Source organism: Muntiacus reevesi, chromosome 10, assembly GCF_963930625.1.
Source record: "Muntiacus reevesi chromosome 10, mMunRee1.1, whole genome shotgun sequence".
Lineage (NCBI taxonomy): Eukaryota > Metazoa > Chordata > Mammalia > Artiodactyla > Cervidae > Muntiacus > Muntiacus reevesi.
In genome coordinates, this window is record NC_089258.1 from 74,769,987 (window position 1) to 74,793,804 (window position 23,818).

Here is a 23,818-nt window from a genome sequence, read left to right on the forward strand (position 1 = left end):
TAGTCCTTTCTTGGAATCATTCTAACTCTCGGCATGTAACACACACTTCAGCATCTGACTTTATAGTTTTGCTTTTTAATGTTCTTTTATGGGGAAGGAGGTGGATCTCCTGCTCCTGTATGTTCCCCCAAAGACTGGATACACCAGGCAGGCGTTTCACCCTGGAAATCATTTCGGCCATTTGGAGGCTTGTGGCTAAGCACCAGCTACTTCTAGCCTTCTTCCTTGCAGAAGTCAGATCCCTCTTACAAACCTCACCCTCAGTTTGAAGCACCTTCAAGTGGTCCACCCTCTCCTTCCCTTTCTCCTCTTTTGAATCCGGCCCCCTCCTGAGAGCAGGGATTTGGTGAAGCAGATGTGGTTGCTATGTGGATGGAGAAAGGCTTTGGAAATGAGAGGTTTGGGTCCCTTAGGAGAGGCACCTGGTGGTGGAGTAATTAAGAATGTAGACTCTGGAATCAGACCTGGGTTCAAATCCTGACTCTGCCGTTTACTTACTTCGGTGCCGTGGACCAGTCATAGAACCTCTGAGCCCAGGTTTCCCCAGTGGGGAAAGTCTTATTGCCTCATTGAATGGTGGTGAAGATTGGATGAAATAGCGCATCTCAAAACACAAAGACAGGGACTTCCCTGTGGTCCAGTGGTTAAGACTCTGCACCACCAATGCAGGGGCATCAGTTTGATCCTGGTTGGGAAACTAAGGCCCCACATGCCATATGGCTCAGCCAAAAGATTTTTTAAAAAGCACAAATAATAGATTGGTGGTTACCAGAGGTGGAGGGTTGGGGGTGACCAAAATGGGTGGAGGGAGTTGAGTGGTACAAATCTCCAGGTATAAAATAAATAAGTCCTGGGGATGGAGTGTATAGCATGGTGACTATGGTTAAGGGTACTGTATTTGAAAGTTGCTAAAAGAGTTGATCTTAAAAGTTATCATCTTATCACAAGAAAACAAATTCTAACTATGTAGCATGGTGAGTGTTGCCTAGACAGTGATCATTTGCAGTATACACAAATATCGAATCATGTTGTACACTGGAAACAAATTTACTGGTTTTTTTTTTTTAATGATTATACTGTTATATGTCTGTTATCTCTCTAAATACAAATAAATAATATATGTATATAATATATATATTTAATGTAGATATAATAGATATATAACAGCTTGTATTTTTACATGTGTGTGCTTGTATCCAATAAGACTTTCATTACTTGACCCTAAAATCCCTCAAAATGGTACCTCTCACAAAGCACTTGATACATCTTGGCCACTAAAGAAACACAACTGTAGGCAGTGTGGGGGTGTGGTGCATATGAGGCAAGAGGTCTTAGAAGCAAAGGAGCTTTGTCTTGTGAGAACTGGTGGTGGTGTGTACAGGGGAGGGGGTGGCCCTGGGGATGGTTAAACCACTGGAGATCCTCCAGGAAGTGAAGCTGAAGGAAACACGGCAATGCTTTCTGAGGCAGGGGCTGCAGGAGAAATGGCCTGTGAATCCCCTTTTTATGGTAGGCAGCACAGGTACCCGTCTTAGCTTGAGTCAGGTCCCCAGTGGGTGACCAGCATACCTGGTAACGTTCTTTCCTTCTCTCTGTCTAGCGATCTGCTGATGAGGGACAACCTGTTTGAAATAATAACCAGCTCCAGGACCTTCTACGTGCAGGTAAAAAGCTCCTCCCCGACGCCGAGAAGACGGGGACTTTCCTTCTCTGTGGCGAGCGTGCTTGCAGGCCTACTTTTCCCTTTGCTTTCTCTTTTATTTTGTTCGAAGTTTCTCGGCGGTAAATTTAGCCCCCTGATAGTCAGTCCGGGTCCCGTTTCATTCTAAACAGGATGTTTGCCCCCAAGCTTCCCAACCATAAAATAATAAGAGCGGCCCGAGCCACCTCGCTGGGGACGGTGCGCTTGTACCAGCTGCTCTCAGCTGCTGGGCGCCAGCTAAGCAGAGAAAAGGAGAACTGGTCAGTGGTTTCACTTCTCCCTTGGAGGGTATTTATAAGCCCCGTCTGTGTGTGGACGGCGCTGCGTGCGGAAGGACCAGAGCACAGAGGGCCCTGTGCGGGGACCAGGTGCATAGCCAGCTGCACAGAGAAAGCCCTTGTGTGGGCGCCGACCGTTCAGCTCTCAGAAGCGTCTCCCCTCCGCCCACGGCTTTGGAGTTCTCCCAACTCCTCAGATCATGGGAGCTGGAAAGGCAGATTTCCAGCCTCTAGCACGGCCTAGACTTTCAAGGCCTAGTCCCCACCCCCGCCCGCCTAGCGCTCAGTCCACGGACGGCGTGCCCCCGGACTCCCCCGCCTTGGCGATGCTGCTGCCTTTCTTGTACCAGGGCTGCTGTCGGGTGTGTGGGTTGAAATTTGGGGCCTCCTTGCACATAGTTTCTCAGGGCTCCCTACATGCTCCCCACTAAACGCCCTCCTTTTTGCAAGGTCGCCTCTTAGCCATTCCGTGAGCATCCACGCCCTCCAAGCGGGTCCCCCTGGCTGAGCCCAGCAGACCTGCTGACAGCCGGAGGCATCTGTGGGTTCCATTCATTCAGATGAGCACCCGGGAAGAGCCCTGGGAAGTGCTGGGGCCTTCGAGCAGCCTCCGTGCTGTTCGGGGCCAAAGTCTGAGCTGTAGGTACAACAAGAGCTTCCAGTTCCTAGATTTGGCAGATTTTTGTAGAGTCTTCTCAGAGTACAGGGCGTTGCCTCGTCCTGGGGACCCGACGTTCAACAGAACAGATCCTGACCCAGAGAGGGAGACAGTCAAGAAAACCAGCAATTAGAACAGTGTGATGGTGGGGGGGGTCGGCGTGTTGGGGAGATGAACACAGACGACCTTTTAGGGCAGTGAAACTATTCCGCGGGCTTCCTGGGTGGCGCTAGTGGTAAAGAACACCCACCTGCCAATGCAGGAGACGTAAGAGACAGGGGTTCGATCCCTGGGTCAGGAAGACCTCTGGAAGAGGGCATGGCAACCCACTCCAGTATTCTTGCCTGGAGAATCCCGATCGACAGCAGAGCTTGGCAGGCTACAGTCCACAGGGGTTGCAGAGTCGGCCGCGACTGAAGCGACTTAGCACGCAGTCAGCGGTTCTGTATGATACTGTAGTGGCAGATGTGTGAAATTGAATTTTACAGCACAGAGTATTAACCTGTAATATATGCAAGTTACAAAAATCATTTAGACGGTTGGGTGATCCCAGTATGGCATGCAGAATATGACCAAAGAACCTACGTGTGTTAAAGTATGAAGCAACCTCACTCATGGAGGTGGGGGGAAAAAGAATAAGAAAGTGTGAGAAGGGCTACCCTTAGAGTAAGTAGTGGTAGCTGTGGGAACTCCTAAGAAGGGTACCTCCTCTAGTCTCGGAGTTAAGGGAAGTTTCCTGAAGGAAGATGGAGGAAAAGTGGCCCAGGGAGTTGTCGCTAAGTCATGTCTGACTCTCTGTGACCCCATGGACTGCAGCACGCCAGGCTTCCCTGTCCTCCACTATCTCCTGGAGTCTGCTCAAGTTCCGTGTCCATTGAGTCAGTGAAGGTATCTAATCATCTCATCCTCTGTTGTTCCCTTCTCCTCCTGCCCTCAATCTTTCCCAGCATCAGGGTCTTTTCTAATGAGTTGGCTGTTCGCATCAGGTGGCCGAAGTATTGGCCCAGGGAGAGGGAACAGCAAGCAGCATGTGAAAAAAAAAAAGCCTAGAGGTGAAAGAGACTCAGGTGCTGGAAAGCTGAATCAGAGGGTCCTTGTTAAAAAGCTGTATTTTATCCTGGGGGTTAGGTCCTTGGAGGTTAAGCTGGGGCAGTGACCCAATCAGATCTGCCTCTTAAAAATCCCACTTGCACAATGGCGTAAGCTTCAGAGCCTTGTTTTCCTCATCTGTGAAAGGGAGATGGTAGTGCTTGATCCTGGCCACTTCAGTGGGACCCTGGACCCTGGCAGTGAATATCCTGGCTGGTGCGGTGTAGTGGCTTGGCAGTGTAGGGGACAGATAGGAAAAGGGTGAGACCGGAGCCCGTGGGAGGCTATTGTCGTGGTTTCAGTGGGGGATAAAGAAGTCTGATCCTGGATGAGTGAAGAAGAGTGGAAAAATTTGAAGAGTCCTTTCCAGGACTTTAAAGTTGATTGGATGTGGGATGAAGGGAGAGATGGGAGGTGAAGACCCTGCCCAGATGCCTGGCTGGAGCCTCAGGGCGACTGATGGCAGGCGTCACCGTGGAGGACGGATGCACGGAAGGAGGGGCTGTCGAGGGCAAAGGGAAGCCTTGGCACGGGTGGTTGTGTTTGTGGTTCCTGCAAGATGCCCAAGGTGACCTGTTAGGACAGCCCTAGAAGGATGGTGCCTGACATGGTGGTGGTGCTAAGTTAGTATTTGTCAGGTGAATGATGATGCCAGGTGAGAGGCTAGGACAGAGCTTTGGGTGGAGATAGTGACTTGGGAAACATGAACACAGCCAAGAAGTGTTCAGAAGACACTGCATCATTGGCAAGAGTGTGTGCACATTAACCAGGACCTTATCATCACTTCTGTCCTCCTTTTCCATCTGCTGTCACATTTCTAGGGTAAAAGAACCCTCGCATGGCCCTGGATAAATAAATGAGGGACTGGGCAAATCTGTGTATAGCAGCAGACTCAGAAAGTTGAAGAGTAGAGATTAAAACTCTTTAAGAATATGTATTTATTCATTTAAAAACAGCCACTGTAAACTCATTTGTGTTATCACAAGTAACATTTTATGAAAAATAACTCTGTTTCTAAAACAGAGAAGCAACAGGAGTAGCTTTTTTTTTTTTTTTTGGTATTTTTGCAAATCTCTTTAATGGCTGGCTTATTGGAAGACAGCAGGGTTCTCAGATCTGCTTCTGCATTCAGTCTGTGGCCATATGTTGTTTTGATGGAAGAGTATGAAGAAAATCTGGCCCCGCAGAGACATGTATTTGGGAAAAGGGGATATTTTAATCTCTCTTTCAGATGACTGTGGTCAGTTTTGCCCTCTGAATGGATCATACGTGGCAGGGCTGTATCTGAAGGTGGGATTTGCTCCTGGGGAGAGGGTAGGGGGTGATTAGCTGTTGGAAGGGAGGGCTGCAGAGGTTGGGAATAGAATTGAGAAGGGGCTGCCTAAAAATTCTGGGCAGTTGCAACAGAAGTAACCAGTAATATATATTGGAAGTCTCTTGTTTTTTATTTTTAACTGCGGCATGAGGATCTTAGGTCCCTGACCAGGTGATTGAACCTGTGCCCCCTGCAGTGGAAACCACTGGACCACCAAAGGAGGTTCTAGAAGCCTTTTATTGATGACCTGTTAGAATTCAGTGCTTAAAACCGTTGCATCTGTTATAATGCTGATAGCAGATCCTCAATCAAAGCTCATCAGACTGCAATAAAAACCACAGTCTGCAGTGATTCATTTAATACCCTTTGTTCCTCTTACCTCAAAAACTGCCCTCAAGGACAGAAACCCTGCTTTTTCTTTTGAACCAAGCACCAGAAGCCTAGCACACACTTAAGCAGACCCGTAAGAGATGAACATATAAGCTTGGCACTTCCCTTCTTGTTCTACTGAGTTTTCAGCCTTTTTTTTCAGTCTCTTAGTAATTCACCATAGGGTGGGTGGATTTCAGCTCTGGTTTTTACCTCTGGTTCATGAAACTACCTTTGTGATGTGGTTTTAAGATATTTTTGAGTTTCTGATGAAAGCTAAGCACAGGCTTTCCATAAAAGATAGATATATGCATATACTGTAATCTTCACATATAGTTTTGGAGGTTTCACTAAATTTCTATCGTCCGTGGAGTCCAGTTCTTAAAACTACTAATAGAGATTTTAACTGTGAGCTCAATAACATAATATTCTATTTCTTCTCATGTGGGATCAATATCCGCCTTTCTATTTGAAAAATATTTTAAGCACTAGAATAATGTTTATCCAGAGAAAAGCAATATTTCAAAGGCAAGTTGAAATATAAGATAATTTTACTTTAAATGTCCAAACTCTAGAAATAGAGATGAGCATTTACGAATAACATTATTTATAATAGAAATAATGATCAATATATTTTCAAATAACCCAAGGAATCTGAGAGACTTCAAGAAATATAGAAATATGTACAGAAATCCTTAGGAAGGCTGAAAAGAATAAAACAGAAAACAGGTAGGCAGTGAAGACCTGGTCAGCTTCCTGTCTGTAAACCATTTTATGGAGTTGATAAATAAGCATATTAAGAAAAAGTATGTTATCTTATTTGATCCCAACAATTTGACCCCTTTAGAATTATATGCAGTTTGAATATGAAGAAAATGAAAAAAAAAAGTTGTAGGGGAGAAGGCCACGAAACATTTATAATATTGGAATTTAAGGCTTCATTTGAGTCCCTCATGTAATAATAATAACAGCAGTGATAACGAATATGAAGCCCTTTCGTGTATCAGGCACTTTCAAGCTGCTTTGGCTAAATGAGTTCATGTAATTTTTCCTAGTAGTTCTACTGTGAATCAAGTCAGCTAGCCCTGCTGTAAGTAAAATGCCTTCTGGAAGAATCTTGGAGACTGCATCCTCGTTCTCTTTTTGGACCCGGGATGGATTTATTTTTCTGGGAAGCCACCGGGCTGTCCAGTAACTGGGAAAAGTCCTGGGGAAAGAGGGAGCAGGTGGATTTGCGTGAGAAGGTTCTTCCACTGGGGCACCCTTGCTGCCTGTCTTTGGCCCAGCGCACTGGGGTGTGAAGCTGCTCCTCTTGTAACTGTCCTGCACACATCTAACCAGGGAGGGTTGGTTTGGCGTGACAGGAAGGGGTAGGCGGGCTTTTTGTTTGAGGGTTTTAAAAAAATTAGTCGTGTATTACCTTGGTGTGTAATGAAAAGAGAAAGAAACATTTTAGGGGTGGGGAGAGTGAGGGGTGTATGTGGAAACTTTTGCAGGGCCAGCCTGTGATTGCACTCACGTGTGCCCAGGCACGCAAATGCATGCTGGTAATTTGGGGTGGCTCTACCCGAGGAAAGTGCAGGGAGACAAAGAGAGGTGAACAAATGGAAGTTTCTGAATGTCAGGCCTTCAGTCTTGGTCCCAACTCTGTGCCTGATGTCACGTGTCACGCTGGGTAAGGCCTCAGTAAGCGTTTGCCAGGATCACTTGAGCTCAACCTGCTAAGCTGGAAGGCCCTAAGAATTCCTGGGGCTCCCACCTGCTGTGTCTCAGCCTGGGATTTTTCTTTCTTCACAGAGCCGCTGCTGCCCCCTCCTGGGGTGGCTCGGTATTTCTAGGGGGAAGTCAGGCTACACTGTGCATTTTGCAGGACCTCAGTTCCCCAATCAGGGATTGAACCCTCACCCTCAGCAGTGGAAGTGCGGAGTTCTAACCACTGGACCACCAGGGAATTCCCGGGGCAAGAACTTTCTAAGGGCTCAGCAGTGCGGTACGCATTGGTGAGCCAAGTGCTGCAAGTCTAGCAACTGTGGAGGCCTGGGTGGGACTCAGGACAGACCCAGATCGTTTGTTTTTGGAGAGAGGCAGCTTCTCCAGGAACTGGGCCCTGTTCCTGGAGAAGCTGCCTCTCTGGGAGATTTTGCAGAGGATTTGGTTTCAGTGGGACTGGAGCTGGGAGTGCGATTATTTGTTCAGATAGCTATAGTAAAACAGAAAGATGACTGCTTTGGGTATCTGGGGAGTGGAATCAAAACCAGCCCTAAACTTTGGGCCCTGGTTTTCTGAACCTCCTTTTACTTTTCTGTGAAACAGGAGGTGAGGCCAGGCCAATCTTGTTCCACGGGGTGAGGGACTTCACCTCTAAGCTCTCCTTCTCTCGCAACCACTGTCCACTTTATTGATAAGGTGACAGAGACAACTTTGCTGGGGGAAAACAAATATCCTCAGAGGTCTGAAAGCTATTTGGATGATTTCTGAGAACCCTTCCTGCTCCAATGGTGTGGTTTTCTGAACTTAGAATTGAGTCACAGACGTGAAAGCTGAAGTCACAGTGCCGTTCGTGGCTCTGTACGTGCCTTGGGTGTTTTGCAGGCGGACAGTCCGGAAGACATGCACAGCTGGATTAAGGAGATCGGGGCAGCTGTCCAGGCCCTCAAGTGCCACCCCAGAGTAAGTCATTTCCTTCCTGCTCACAGTCACTGTCAGCCTTTCGATGAGTTGTCCCGAGTGGGCGGGTTTTGGTGATGTAGGCAAGCAGCCCGGAGCCCAGATGCAGCAGAAACCCCAAGCTGTCTTGTTTGTTTTTCTCTTTCCACTGATCTGGGTACAAATTTTTATTTCTGTTCAGTCATTGGAGGAGGTGAGGTAGAGTTGGATAGAGAACCAGGGCTTCTGATGTGTCCTACACATCTCCCTCCCAGGGAGTCCTTGACACCTGCGGAGTGAATGCTGCCGCTGGACATAGTTGATTTCTGTAGACATGTATCTCTGGGCCTGTGAGGAGGTGATCCTGGGCGGAGGGCCTCTTCCTGGGCCTTTGGGACGAATATTGTCAGGAAACCTTAGTTTTCTTTTTTCCCTCCCTCTTTTATCTTCCGCAGGAGATGTCCTTTTCTCGGTCCGTTTCTTTGACCCGCCCTGGAAGCTCCAGCCTCTCAGGGGGGCCCAACTCTGCCTGGAGCAGAGGGCGGGTTCCCGGGGAGGAGAGAAAGACCCTCTGCAAAGCCCCCTCCCTGGCCTCCTCCTGGCAGCCCTGGACACCCGTCCCCCAGGCCGGGGAAAAGCTGCTTCCCACGGAAGAGACTTCTGAGGACTCTCTGTTCACGCCTCGACTTGGGGAGAGCAGTACATCTGGGGTGCCGCCCAGCTCCCGGATAAGGCACCGATCGGAACCCCAGCACCCCAAGGAGAAGCCGTTTGTGTTCAACCTCGATGATGAAAATATACGGACCTCTGATGTGTGATGAGACGCAGTGCCCTGGGAGGGAGGGGGTGGACTCAGACAAGGGGCCGTGACTCGGTGTCCCCAGCTGACGCAGGACAGTCAGACACCTTCCTGGCACTCGCATCCCTGTGGAGCCCTGGAGTGGGAATCCAGCTGACTTTTTACAGAAGATGAGTGCAGTGTTTTTCATTTGGGAAGGTCACTAGGTTAGACCTGTCGGCTTGCTCAATGTGCCTCTTGCTCGACTTCCACGGTCCACCTGGTGCGAGGAGGTTGGAAGCCCAGTTTCATTCCTAACCAATTTTTAGTTCCTTGTCTTTGTCTTAGCTTCTTCCCTTTGTTTTCAGGCCAGGCCAGAACCTTAAGGCCAGTCATTTGGTCTTATCCTATTCTTATACATTAGCGGAAGTTTGACTGTGAAGTGGGAGGGTGGTAACTAACCCAACTGAAAGGGTAGAGGGGGTGGTGGTGGTTGGGGGGGGGTGGGGGACCCAGGCTCCAGCTTGGTCAGAATACATTCTAAGGGATGGTGTTAAAATCTGGGGGCTCATGGGAGGCCCCGGATGTCAACCAGGGAGATTCTGCCCCCCCCCCCCACAAGGGACTGCCATAAGGGAAATAGGGGTCTTTTGAAGGTATGGGGGACTAATTCAACCCCAGTGCATCAGCCAATTTTGAGAATTACTCTGTTCTCTTTGAGATGTTCTTTGACCCCAAATACTGTCGCCATGAGAGACAGACCTGCCCGCCCCGTTTCTGTGTCAGACCCTTAGGATGGGCTGATATTATCAGTGTTCAGTGTTGAGAACGAACAGACGTTGCCCTTGATATGGTGTTAACTGAAATGTGTTGGAGGGTTGATGAGTGTATGGTAATTCACTTGTGTGATCCATCAGATCTCTCTCTTAGAGTTTGAAAGTTGCTATAAAGCAGGTGCCAGGAAGAGATGGAGTTTAGTTTACCCAGCTAAAATGTTTCAATTCATGTTTTCCCAACAGAGGAAAAAGTCTCTTTTAGCAAAGACAGATTATCTCGGGTCCTTGCCTCTCAGCTCTTCTTTCATGGGCTGATACTAGTCTAATTTTCAGTGCTGTATATAGTATACCTGGCAGATTTGATTTCTTTCTGTTCTTTGTGTTGCCTTTTGGATGATGCCTTGTGTCTACTTGCATGAGGACACCTCATCGTCTGATGAGGTTCTGTGTGCTTAACACCGAGAAGATAACAAAGTTAGCCTTGACAGATATTTATATTTTTAACAAAAATAGAAGCTGTGCATAGAAACATTGATTTAGAGGCTCTGCATTACTGGCTAGAGATTTCCCAGGTAGAAGCGCATAGACTGTGTTTCCCATCCTGTATTTTAGGATGTACCTTCTTCCATTTGTCAAGAAATACTATTTCCAGTGTTCCTGGGAGAATCTGTCTGTCCAGCTTATGTGGTGAACTGCTATCAGGGTTCCCTAAAGGGAGGGAATTTTGACTCATTTCTGTCTATAACTTTGTATCAGCTAGATGAGTTAATTTTTGTCTTTAAATTAAAAATTAACAAATAGAGCGGGAGACTAAGAGAAGCATTTTTACCTAAGTCAGTCCCTTTCCCTTCTGATGTTCACATCCAACGGCAGCAAAAAACACGTGGTCAGAAAATCCTTAGTGGCTTAAGGGAAATCTGTTTCTTTCAGGCAGGGTAGTTTCCTTGTCAGGTTCTGAACTTTTCTTGACTGAACTGCTTTAGTGATAAGCTTCACTTAAATTGTTTGGCCCACCGGTCCTGGTTTGAAAAAAGGAAATCTACCCTGAATTTCTCTCTCTTTCTCTTTTCTTTATTCTGAAGCTTCTTGTATACTTTTGTCTTGAAAATCCCTTCTTTGGGGATTACTTATTTATGAGTAATCAGGTGACAACATATTTCAAGTCACCCGATTTCAAGAAGCCATTCCCAATTCTTCAAGTTCTTTGTCTCAGGGTTCATCTTCAAAGTTCCCACAAGAAAATTCTTTGGCTAGGTCAAAGAAGGTGCACAGAGATACGGAACTAATAAAAATAAATTAGGAACTTTTGAGATCTCTTATACATTCCCTGACTCATGGAAAGATGTCATCTCTTGGTGTGTCAGATGTGAAAATCTACCCATTTCTTCCTCTCTTTTCAGTAAGCTCTCTGCTAGATTACTACTGCTAAATTAATTGGCCATTACAGTAAGCTGATCTGTTTCTTACTCAGTAAGAGCTGTTTTGAGAATGTATTAAACATAAATCCAGATTGTATTACCATGATAGAAGGAAAACAAGGATTCTAGTTGGCAGATACTTGGGAATTCCCAGTTAGAATGTTGTTAACGTAGCTCCAACACCAGATAAATATAACTATCTTCAGTGAAGCCTAGAGGCATGCTCATTGCCAAATCTTATTTCAGAATCCCTTTTGTGTCCATTGTTTCTAAGCCTCTGGTTAATTTCACATCATACCTTTTAACGTCACTACACGTATGAGCCAAAGATGGTGCATATACGACCAAAGTGTTGGTTTGAAATGTGAAAAGTGGAACCAAATGGGAAAAACAGGGCAGGGATGCAGGATCGGTTAGTAGTTAAGTGCATAGGCTCTGGAATAAGTCTTGTTTCTTTAAAAAAAAAGGAACCAAAAAAGGTACTGCATTTTTATGTGTATATGGGATAAAAGCATTTTCTGAGTTGCTGTTTTTCATAAGACTTTAGACGTGGTCTTGACCCACTGTGTCTAACAGTTTCAGGTTCTTGAAAGTTAAGGATTTGCTAGCTCAGGGTCAGCTGATGGCTGGTGAAAGTAGTTTGGCCTTTTGCATTCTGTGAGATGACAGTTCTACTAAGATGTCCATCAAGTAAGGTGATTTTAGGTGAAAACAGAAGAGGTACACATCGGTTTCTGAATAGAATGCTGGGCTCCCAGAGTCCAACTTCATAGGTCACTTGAAGCAGAAGGGAGTTTTTTTGTTTTTCTTACCTCCCCTCCCCCACAATGTAACTGTGGTCTGATATGGACTAAAAGGATCCAATACATAAGTGGCAGATTCAGTAGCTGAGTTGTGAGATTAGATATGTTTGTTTTCACTGTAACTAGCATTTCGGAAACTGAGTTTCCCAAATTAGCTTTGTTTATAAGCTTCCAACATGTCAGAAATAGTTTCTACCAGCCATCACTTTCTTTTCCCTTACTCCCCTTTTCTCTCTGTGTTATTGCCTGCAGTAGTGAATTACAGTCACTCATGCCTGGTAGAGTTTGAATAAAGTGAATATTTGGCCCCAAACCATACTGTTTGACCCCTTACCCGCTGTTCCAGAAGGTGTGGTATGATCCTGTGTTTTGAACCAGCCTGTTTCAGCTGAAATGCACTGACTTGCAGCCTGAGCTGAGTGCATGGAAACTCTTATGCTTCTCATTTTATGTGATCTCCTAATTGGTATGTAGCAAAAATAATTTTCTAAAACTGTTTTGTTGCTTGTTTTGTAATAAAACCACGTGAAATACTGCAATATGGTGCATGTTTTCCTAAGGCTGACCGTCTGTCCGTGGGTGGGTGATGTGTCTTGTCAGTCTGCCCCCGTTCTGGGTGTTACTGGTTTCATGAGGTGGGTCCCTGGGGGGGCTCGGGGAAGGGCTGAGGACAAGTCTCCATCTCCTGGGACTGGACAGGATGGGTTGAAGGGGGGGTTACGGCGGGGGGTGGGGTATGGTGAGGGCTGCCAGGCTCTGCCCCTTAAAGTCGGGGGCTGGCGAAGGCAGCACCCCAGTCCGGAGACTGCTGCTCATCTGAGAGGGTCCAGAGGGAAGGCGGAAGGGAAGCAGGACGCGAGCAGGATGACCAGACCCCTGCGGCGGCCTGCCGGGCTCGGACCGTGCGTCCTGCTGTGGCTGCTGCTGCCCGCGCCAACTGGGCGAGGGGTCCAGGCCGGGCGGGCCTGGCCCGTGCCGCCCTGCCCCGCGGCCTGCGAACCCACGCGCTGCCCCCCGCTGCCCCGGTGCTCGACGGGGACCGCGCCGGTGCTGGACCGCTGCGGGTGCTGCCGGGTCTGCGCCGCGGCCGAGGGCGAGGCCTGCGGCGGGCCGCTGGGCCGGCCGTGCGCCCCGGGACTGCAGTGCCGCGCGCCGCGCGCGCCCCAGCGCTTCGGCGGCCGCCCGCTGGGCACCTGCGGCTGCTCGGCGGTGGGGGCGACCGTGTGCGGCAGCGACGGGCGGACCTACCCCAGCCTGTGCGCGCTCCGCGCCGAGAACCGCGCCGCGCGCCTCCGCGGCGCGCTCCCGGCTGTGCCGGTGCAGAAGGGGGGCTGTGGGGACCCAGGTGAGCCGCGGGCGCGCGCTCTCGGCGCCCCCTTCTCGCTTCTTTGAGCAGCGAGTTCCCATCGCCTGGTTCGCCGCCGCCTCCTCCCGGCTGACTTTCCAAAGGGAGTCAGTGCCTCCGAGCTCCCGATTTTATTCCCTCTTTAAGTGCGGTGGCTCAGGGGTAAAGAATCCTCCTGCCAATGCAGGAGACGCAAGAGATGAGGGTTCGATCCCTGGGTGGGGAAGATCCCCTGGAGGCGGGCACGGCGACCCACTCCAGTGTTCTTGTTTGGAGAATCCCATGGACAGAGGGGGCCTGGTGGGCTACACTCCATGGGGTCGCAAAGAGTCGGACACGACTGAGCGTGCACGCTCCTGAAATTTGGTGTCTGGTTACTGGCTCCCATGTGGTTGCTCCCCAATTTTCTCCCCATAGCTGTTGACCACCGTCTTCCCTTTTAAGTAATTTCCCAATCAGGATGACAGGTCAGGTCTCCTCAAGGTGTATCCTCATGGGGACCCCAGTGAATACACAGAGGGAGACCGTAGAAAGGAAAGGGAGGGAAAGACGGGGGAGTGGCCGAGAGACTTGAGAGGTCATCCTCGATGCGGGCAGGCAGCCAGGGTCCTACTCCTCCAATCCCTGCCCCAAGAATAAAGCATCTCTTCGCAGGGACCGGAAGCGCAGGCTGGCTCAGGAGCAAGTTCAACTTCATCGCCTCGGTGGTGGAGAAGGTGGCCCCGTCCGTGGTTCATTTACAGCTGTTTCGCAGGTAAAAGGGGTCGGAGGAGGAAGCTAGACCTCTGGGCTAAGTTTTCTGAGAGCCTCTCTGCTCTATCCACCCTGCCCCCCTACTCCCACCGCATCGGCCCTTCCAGCATCAGTTAGTTCTCCCAGCATCACTTAGTCTTAAAAACCGCCCTGAGAAAATCAAGGGTCTCAAAGACCTTGTATGATCTGTTGGTCGTTTTGCCAAAAGCCCTAGTCATAAGGATTTCCAACTTGCAAATTTGAGGTACTCCTCTCCCTCAGACAAATTCGAGGTCAAATGCAAGAGCCAGGAGGCATCTCAATGGTGATCTTGCCTGGCATCTTCTGCATGAAAGGAATTCCAGACCCAGAGGGCAAGAGAAACTTGTCATATGTCACAAGACCAGTTTGTAGTGGTAACTAGGCGGAGACCAGACTTCCCTGACTCCCTCCCTGCTTGGGTGCTGGATAAAGTGGCACTAGGTCCACTTCTGCCCCGAGGATTAGGCTTAGTTGCTGAGTCGTGTCTGACTCTTTTGTGACCCCATGGACTGCAGCCTGCCAGGCTTCTCTGTCTGTGGGATTTCCCAGGCAAGATACTGGGTGTGTTGTCATTTCCTTCTCCAAGATTAGGTTAGCTCTCTTTGAAGCAGAGGACAGCTGCTTTGAAGAGCAAAAGGGGGGCATTCCTAGAAAAGGAGAGTTGGAATCAGCTCTCAGTCCTGTTCCTAAGGGATGGCCAGGGCATTGAATACACAGAGTCCAGTTAACGTGGAGAGAATGGAAACAGGGAGAAGTAAAATGTCTGAGGAAACTAGGGTGAGAGAGTGTTTGATAAACGCCAGGTTTCTCGGGCCTCCAGACTACGGCGGATGCCCTGATTTGTCCGCCCTCGGCTTATGCTGTTGTCTTGCTGAGACAGGTCGCCTCTCGGCAGTGAGGATGTTCCTGCATCCAGTGCCTCTGGCTTCATAGTGTCTGAGGATGGGCTCATTGTTACCAACGCCCACGTCCTCACTAACCAGCAGCGGATCCAGGTGGAGCTGCAAAGTGGGGTCCAGTATGAAGCCACCGTCAAGGACATTGACCATAAACTGGATCTTGCCCTAATTAAGATTGAGCCAAATGTGAGTCTGCGTATTTGGGGATTTCCATCAACTTGCTGGTCTTTTCTCCCCCATCCGATCACACATCTTTTCTTCTTGGTATATGCGTGCTTCGCCCCCACCCCAGTTCTCTTTCTCTTTGTCACTCCTTTTGTTTATTTTCTTCTGTGCCCATCTGTCTGTCCCTAGCAATTTCTATTAACTACACAGCTGTCTTTTTTCTCTCCTTCAGTTCCTTCTCTAACAGAGACTGCTTCTGGGAAACTTATTTCTCTGCTGTCTTAGAACACCAGACATGACTGTAATGGATTCCAAGTTGCTCAGATGTGCTTTGAGTTCCTTGCTATGCAAAGTGGTCCACACCCCGGCAGCACTGACATCATCTGAGAAGTGTTTAGAAAACTCAGATCGACTGAATCAGAATCTGCCTTTTCTTATTTTATTTTATTCTCCTCTATAATGCTATGGTACTAGGCTCTCTTTTATTTTTTTTCTCTTTAGTTTTTAATTGGAGGATAATTGCTTTAGAATGTTGTGTTAGTTTCCGCTATACAGTCAAGTCAGTCAGCTATTTGTGTACATATATCCCCTCCATCATGAGCCTCCCTCCCACTCCCCCCACCATCCCACCCCTCTAGGTCATCACAGAGCACCGAGCTGAGCTCCTAGTGCTAGACCGCAGCTTCACACCAGCTATCTGTTTTACAGATGGTAGTGTGTATATGTCAGAGCTTCTCTCCTGATTCATTCCTCCCTCTCCTTCCCACCCTGTGTCCACATGTCCATTCTCTGCGTCTGTGAGAACCTACCTCTTAGTGTGATTCCCAAGAAGTTAATGTGCACAGCAATGAGAAAGACTGCTTTGGGTGACCTCCTTTCTGGTTGTGGCTTATTAACTTTGCAAACTAGTGAGCTGGAGTGGGACTGAGTAAACTGCTGACATCGGTTTATGTTTCATCAATTAACTTCCCTTTGTTTACTTATCATTATTTCTACAAGCGGTGATTTTAGATTTTAGAGATGGTCTGATCATCTTAACAATTGAGAGCCTGGTGTAGTCGAAATGTAAGGAAGAAGCCTCAGGCAGTTGTAGAACCGAGGTGCGTGGTCGATTCTTAGACTGCGGGTGCTAAAATGGTAGAGCACGTGTCGTATATGTGTTGTACACAAATGCTGATTGAGTCCATTCTTGATTTATCCACCTCATCCCTCCTCACTCACATACAGACTGACCTCCCTGTATTGCTGCTGGGAAAGTCATCTGACCTGCGAGCTGGAGAGTTCGTGGTGGCCTTGGGGAGCCCGTTTTCACTGCAGAACACCGTTACGGCAGGAATTGTCAGCACCACCCAGCGAGGGGGCAAAGAGCTTGGGCTGAAGGATTCGGACATGGATTATATCCAGACGGATGCCATTATTAATGTAAGTCACGGGGGTGGCTGTCCTCAGCCCGTAAGATGCAGTGGCCAGTAAGATCTCACTGGCAATGCAGTGAGAAGAACACTTCAGGGTACCTTTGTTTCCCTTCGGCCTTTCAGGGATGTTCAGAGGTCAGGTCTATCCTCGTGGGAGGGATGGAGTGCCATGCTGTTAGCGGTCAGCCTGTGTGATGTGATAACTGGCATCCACCATGCTGGATGGTCTCTTAGGGTCTGTCACAGAGGTCACTGCTGCCATAGGAAGTGGTGGTCCTTTTGCTGTTGTTCTTTTTTTTTAATTTTAAAATATTCATTTATTTATTTATCTATCTGAGTCTTAGTTGTGGCACTTGGGATCTTTAGCTGGGGCATGTGGAATCTAGTTCCCTGACCAGGGATAGAACTCGGGCCTCCTGCATTAGTGGTGCAGCGTTTTAGCCTCTGGACCACCAGGGAAATCCCCTCTTCCTATTGTTCCTTACCTGCACTGATTTTGGAATTGATGATGATGCAGCCTGCCTTTGCTTGCTCTGGGGAACAGGGGCTCAGTAGAACAGGCTGCTTTTGATAAACCTCTTTAGGGACTATGTAGACATGACCAGGAAAAAACTACTGATGGCTTTTTCCAATTCTGTCTTCAGCACGGGAATTCTGGGGGGCCTCTAGTGAACTTGGTAAGTAGCCACGTGTTTTTGCTGCCTCACACCTCTTCCTAGCTTTCAGAGACTTGACCTTTCATGGTGCAGATGGTGATGTTGCTCCTGTGTAGAGATGTGTGGTCTGGTGCTTTTCTCTTATTGCACCGTAAGTAAAGAGTTGGGAAAATTTCAGATCTACGATGGGTTTGTCATCCTGGCGTGTGGGCTCATCCAGTTGAGGGTGCCCGAGGTTCCTCCACACCTGCTTACATCTTGTCCATGTGTTCTCTGGTTTCGTTGGGTACTTAACAAAAGTCCTGGGTACTAAACCCAAATTATGTCAAACGACCACTGTACTGTGGGATGTATATCCTTGACGACCTCCTGCTTCTGCATGTGAAGAACTAACTCTCACCCCAAAATGCTCATTTAGTATTGATCTGCGTAGAGATGATAAAGGCATCAACAATAATCCATTGCTCTGTCATGTACTTAATTCTTTTTATTCAACATCCCTGGAGGCAATGCCAGGGTTTCTCTTTGCTCAAATACATGTGACAACCTGAGAGGGCAGTGCTGTCTGAAACACAGCCTGTGACTGTGGCCTCTGAGTCCCTTTGAGTGGGTTGTTTTTGGTTCCTCTTTACATGTTACACTTGCTTGTAGGAGGATGAGTTGGGTGTGAAATTACTGAACACTTTTTACTTATAACATTGCACGTGGTTTTGGGCCTGCTTTTTCTCCAGTAGACAATGAATTTACTAGAGCAGAGATGAAATACAGAATTTCAAGTCATACTCCAGACCTATTGAATTATAATCTGTATTTCAGTGTGATAGAAAGTCTCTCTCTCTTTTTTTTTGTCTCCTGCCCATTACCTAACAAAAGCTAAGGGATGATGAAATTCAGAAAAAGTATTTCCCACTTCGTAAATTATGTTTAGGGAATCTTTGTTCTTAAGGTCAATTTGCCGAATCTTCTGAATAGTTTCATTGAAGTGTGACTGAAAGTCAACAGCTTTTTGCCTTTTCCATGTTTATTTTTAGTCTCATTTAAGGAATGGAAAGGCGTATATTCCTTATCCTCTTATCTGTGTTGAAATATAAACTGTGGTTCACTTTGAAAAATCAATGTAATTTGAGCAAGGGAAAAAAAAAAGGAATCTGTACTGGAGTAGGTCCCCTCTGTAACCCGCCAAACTGCTGGTCCCCTAAGATGCCACCTGCTGCTCCACCCTAAGCATCCCTAAGCTTCTCTCCTTCCTTTGCCTGGGCAGCTGAGCAATGTCCCCTCCTTTGGCAGGATGGTGATGTGATTGGCATAAACACGCTGAAGGTGACTGCAGGAATCTCCTTTGCAATTCCCTCGGATCGCATTCGGCAGTTCTTGGCCGAATTCCATGAGCGCCAGTTGAAAGGTAAGGGGAGTTGGTTCGGACTTTTTTTCCTCTTCAGGCTTCCTGGTGACTCAGATGGTAAAGAATATGCCTGCAATGCAAGAGACCCAGCTTTGATCCCTGGGGTCAGGGAAGAAATAGCAACCCACTCCAGTATTCTTGCCTGGAGAAGTCCGTGGACAGAGGAGTCTGGCGGGCTACAGTCCATGGGGTCGACAAGAATTGGACGTGACCGAGCAGCTAACACTTTCACTTTTCACCTTTTTCTTCCCCTCCAGTGCTTTTCAGGAGCCCTCAAAGGCCTTACCTGTGGCGGAGACACTCCTTCGAGTTCCGTAGAAAACAGAGTTATGTTTCATGTTAGACCCAACTCCGATCACAGTGGGGTCAGGCAGTAATACCAGGGGCCAGGCACAAGGCCTGGCATGAGGTGTATCCAGAAATATTCGAATTGAATTGATGTGGAAAGGAAAACCCAGGGCTGGAAGTGGGGCGGTGAGTCTGCGCTAATGAAGAAGGTTCTCTGAAGCACGTTTGTCTTGGCCGACAGCCTGAGAGGGCAGTTATAATTGGAAGGAATATTCTGTGACTCTGGGTCTTTTAAGCTCTGCCAAAAGGAGAGAGGTCTTGTTGTCAGTAACACATTATAATTTTCCTTTCCAGGAAAGGCTCTCTCACAGAAGAAGTATCTGGGTCTGCGCATGCTACCCCTCACGATGAAGTAAGAACGGGCTTTGACTATGTCTGGGGTGTATTTCAGAAGCAAAAGTTACAGATAGGGAGTCTGCACGGGGAAGGTAGAGGATGTGGTCAGCAGCGGAAGAATCACCTACCGCTTGTCACGGAGTCGGTGACCGCATCTGCCGGCACCGACGCACTATACTTTCCATTGGACTCTTTCACTTGTGGCTGTATTTTTTTTATTTACTTATTTTTCTTTCGGCTGCACCACGCGGCATGTGGGATCTTTGTTCCCCGACCAGGGATTGAACCTGTCCCCCTTGCAGTGGAAATTCAGAGTCTTACCCACTGGACTGTCAGGGAAGTCCCACTATGGCCACACTTTATAACATCCAGTGGTTCTAGGCTTTGGCACCGAGAATCAGGGGAAGAATGACTTCGGCCCTGTGACCAGCTAGATGGCATCCTTGTCCCCTTGGCGTGAGCCTTGGGCTGAGCAGAGAACCCGCTGAGAGCTAGGGGCGGGCCAGGGCTAGCTCACTGTGCTTCCTAACCTCCTGGGGAAACTTGTCACTCTTCCTAGCCTGCTTCAGGAAATGAAAAGGCAAGATCCAGAATTCCCTGACGTGACTTCTGGGGTTTTTGTCCATGAGGTGATTCAAGGAACAGCTGCTGAAAGGTAAGAGCAATGCAGGCCTCGGCCCAGGCTCCTCCGTTCTCACTAGATGTGTCCCGTGGTAAACGTAGGATCCAGGGTCCTGTCCCTTACCCTGGGCTCCACCCCCAGCCGCCACTGAACACCTGAGTGGGGTGACTGGCCGACTGCATTTTACGTTTTGTGCATGCTTGCGTGCTAAGTCGCTTCAGCCCTGTCCGGCTCTTTATGACCCTGTGGACTGCAGTCCACTAGGCCCCTCTGTCCGTGGGATTCTCCAGGTAAGAATACTGGAGTAGGTTGCCATTTCCCTTCTCCAGGAGATCTTCCCAAGCCAGGGATCAAACCTGCTTCTGTTAAGGTCTCCTGCATTGGCAGGCAGGTTCTTCACCGCTAGTCACCTAGGAAACACCACTTTGCATTTTACTTAATTTTAATTGATAATTAAAACAAAGAAAAACAGAAGCAATGTAAAATGTTTTCCCATGAAGCATACCTTTTTCTGTTGTTGTTCTGGGAAGATTGCATTTTACTTTAATAACTGCACTGTGGAAGAAATTATCATCAGGTATATGCTGTTTCTAGAAGATTTCAAAGAGTGTAAAATATGTATAATAGTTATTAAAATATGACATGTTAAAATGATATTTTAGATATATAGTTGACATTAAAGTACATTTTTATATTATATATATATATATTATATAGTTTCATCTGTTTAAAAATTACAGAAAAAGTTTTTTTAATGTGGCTACCAGTTCACAGAAATTTAAATTAATTTTGCTAGAATTTCCAAATCTATTCTTTTGCTACCTTACTTAATAAGAATCAGAACAATCTGGAGGGTTAGGAGTTTAGGAACATATTTTAGGTACTTTAAAATCCTGGATGACACTAAAGAATTCTCTGACACTATCAGAGGCCAGCACTAAACAAGTGCATAAAGTGAATAAAGCAAAGGCTAGAGACATTTTGAGAGATTTCCAGTAACTACTGAGAGAAAAGATGACTCGGCGTACAATTATTCTCCTGGTCTCTCTCTTATGCTTCTTGCATATCCTTCCCTCACCGTTTTTGTTTTTTTAAGAGCTCGACTGTCTGCTTAGATTAAGTTAACTCTTTTCATAGGGCAAGAATCTATAGGGTACTAACTGTTGGGAACAGCTGAGTGTTAGGCTTCCAGTTACTATATTTGACTTGCCATTGGCTTTTCTAGACTTTCTGGGTCCCTGCCCCCATTTATTTTTAACTTTTGGTTCAAGGCCAAAGCTATTTCTTTCAGCTCTTCAGTCCTTGCTCCTCAAAATGTGGTCTGTAGACCAGCAACAATGGCATCAACTAGAGCTTTTTAGAGTGACAGGAGTACCACTGGAAAAGAATTTGAAAAAGAATAGATACGTGTAGGCGTTACTGAATCACTGTGCTGTATACCGAAACTAATACAACACACTCCAGTATAAAATAAAATGTTTAGAAAGAATCAGAATCTGTTTTTTAAATAAGATCTTCAGGGGATTCAGGTGCACATTACACGGTGGGAATTGCTGCTGGCTTGAATTCTGATAAACTGGAAATATTCCTGGTGTCACCCACTTATAATAGTGATAACAATTCCGGTAATAACAGCTGGCATTTATCAACCACCTACTGTGTCAGGCATCATTTAAAGGGTCTTATGTACTTGTTCAAGCCCCCAGTAATTTTGGGATATAGGTATTATTTTACTGAGGCAGCAAATGGGGTGCAGAGGTTAATTTCCTTGGAAGTCAGAAGGCAGGGATGTGGGACCCGGCTTGGTCCCTGTATTACCCTACTCTTGCGGCTGCTGTTATTGTTTCTGAGAGGCAGAGTGACTAGCAGGAAGATGGGTTTTCAAGTCTGAAACATCCAGGATGAAATCCTACTTTAGCTTCTTACAAGCTGACAGTCATGGGGAAGGTCGCTTATTCTGTCTGAGCCCCACTTCCCCATGTTTGATGCATAGTTTGCATCCAGTAATACTTTACAAGTTTCTTTTTCTACTTACAGAACTATTGAATTAACTTCTTTCTTTGTGCACCGTACCAGGCACCAACGCCCCCACCTACGCCCCTGCCCCCAGCAACTGCCCTTGTTCTCAAGGATTTCTCTGCTTTTAGCTCTATCCTTGAACTTCTCTTCGTATGCACTTCCTTTAAATTTGTTTTCGCTTTTCTTCTTTTTTTTAAAAAATAAACTCCACATACCCTGATAATCCTCCCACATTCTGATTTCTTCCCTGGGCTTCTCAGCTTCCTATTCCTCACTCTTTCTTTTTTTTTTTTGGGCTGTACCTCGTGGCTTTTGAGATCTCAGTTCCCTGACCAGGGGTCTAACCTGGCCGCCTGGCAGTGAGAACACAGAGTCCTAACCACTGAATTGCCAGGGAATTCCACCAAAGCCCACCCACACCCCCGCCATTTCCCTCAAATGGTGTCTCCTGCGGTCATTTAATTTGACTTCCGGCCTGTTTTTGACTTTAAGACAGATTGTCCACATGACTATATATTTACTGTGCTGTATCTGGAACGTTTTGTTTCTAGAACATATATTCTATGTGAAACAAATATGTTGGAGGCTGAATATAATCACAACTTTGAGGGAAAGAAGCCTAGTATCAGAGCCTTAAATATTTAGAGCTTGGAGCTTGGTGACTGGTTTTTGACTTTCTGGAAGCTGCTTCCGTAGTACAGCTCAGCATACCCTCCAGGTCCATAAACTCTAGGTGAAGGTGGGGCAGTTAAGTGGGCTGTCAACATCCCACTGATCAGAGTGTAATTGCCCGGAAAAATATGTATTGCTTGGGCTTTTCATATTTATTGGTAAGGTTGAGGGTATGTTTCAGGTTAAGTGAGATCAGGGGTTAACAGGAAAGAAAAGCTCAACTCACTATTCCAAACCAAATCTAACATATGGGAAGAGCAAATTTCATACATGTGATTCTGGTGGAATATGAATTTTAGAAAGGTGAATAGGGTTGTTGTCCTCCAGTGATTCTGCAGCGCATATTTGGAAGTGAAAAGTGAAAGTGAAGTCACTCAGTTGTGTCTGACTCTTTGCAACCCCATGGACTGTAGCCTGCCAGGCTCTTCCCAAAATGGGATTTTCCAGGCAAGAATTACTGGAGTGGGTTGCTATTTCCTTGGGATCTTCCCAACCCAGGGATCAAACCCAGGTCTCCTGCATTGCAGGCAGACTCCTTACTGTCTGAGCTAGCAGGGAAGTGGCACATTTGGAAGGATGGGGGCTATTTCTGGTTCCCTGGTTTGCATGCTTAACGTCAGCACGATAGTAGTGACTTAAGGGACAGACATTAAATTCTAGATGGGGATCAAGTCAAACTCTTACAGTTTCATGGTCCTTTTTTCTCCCCTCTCAGCTCTGGGTTGAAAGACCATGATGTAATTGTCAGCATAAACGGACTGCCTGTCACCACGACAACTGATGTGATTGAAGCTGTTAAGGCCAATGATTCACTTTCCCTCCTGGTTCGTCGGAAAAGTCAAACTTTGATTCTGACAGTCACACCTGAGATAATCAATTAAGAGCCTTGCTTTAAAGATAAATTATCTAACAAAACCAAAGCTACATTACCTGGTTTGTATTGAAGATGTGCCAGTGATGGCAAGGGGTTTTAGGATCTCCTTCTTTTAAAGAAAAATGTATGCTTTAGAACACACATACACACATTCCAGAACCATCAGGTTGGGGGTGTTAGAACTGCTGCTAAGAAGCCTAAGGCAAGTAGAAGGACATGGTGCCAGGAAGTCTGGGGAGCTGATACATTTTTATTTAAAGACAGGAAACAACTGAGAATAGGAAGTTTCTAATTTATCCTTGATGGAAGGACACTTTAGTACTGTAAAACTTCTCTATAGCCATAAACTGGATATAACACTACACACACACACACACACACACACCCCTACCAATATTAAGAAACTGATGACCAAAGGAAATCACATTTTTAATATCATTCCTTTACTCAAACAGTTTT

General features: G+C 47.0%; 2 protein-coding genes across 3 annotated transcripts in view; both read left to right on the forward strand.

The window, feature by feature from the left end:
* PLEKHA2 (pleckstrin homology domain containing A2) overlaps positions 1-12,371 on the forward strand; it is a 66,718-nt gene extending 54,347 nt beyond the window's left edge. For both annotated transcript variants that reach the window (XM_065901504.1, XM_065901505.1), the window contains exons 10-12: positions 1,601-1,664; positions 8,004-8,081; positions 8,513-12,371. In XM_065901504.1, coding sequence (XP_065757576.1) covers positions 1,601-1,664; positions 8,004-8,081; positions 8,513-8,875 — 505 coding nt within the window. In that variant the 3' untranslated portion in view covers positions 8,876-12,371. The remainder of the gene's footprint in view (positions 1-1,600; positions 1,665-8,003; positions 8,082-8,512) is intronic.
* Positions 12,372-12,696: 325 nt separating this feature from the next.
* HTRA4 (HtrA serine peptidase 4) lies at positions 12,697-23,366 on the forward strand. The gene is made up of 9 exons (XM_065947313.1): positions 12,697-13,177; positions 13,832-13,931; positions 14,832-15,036; positions 16,243-16,437; positions 17,075-17,107; positions 18,374-18,488; positions 19,131-19,188; positions 19,732-19,827; positions 23,201-23,366. Exons 1-9 carry the CDS (start codon positions 12,697-12,699, stop codon positions 23,364-23,366), a joined length of 1,449 nt encoding a protein of 482 aa, XP_065803385.1.
* Positions 23,367-23,818: the final 452 nt, after the last annotated feature.

Coding starts and splice junctions, on each gene's coding strand:
- HTRA4 (XM_065947313.1), top strand. CDS start 12,697: ATGACCAGACCCCTGCGGCGGCCTGCCGGGCTCGGACCGTGCGTCCTG. Junction 13,932..14,831: donor CATTTACAGCTGTTTCGCAG/GTAAAAGGGGTC, acceptor TTGCTGAGACAG/GTCGCCTCTCGGCAGTGAGG. Junction 16,438..17,074: donor AGACGGATGCCATTATTAAT/GTAAGTCACGGG, acceptor TTCTGTCTTCAG/CACGGGAATTCTGGGGGGCC.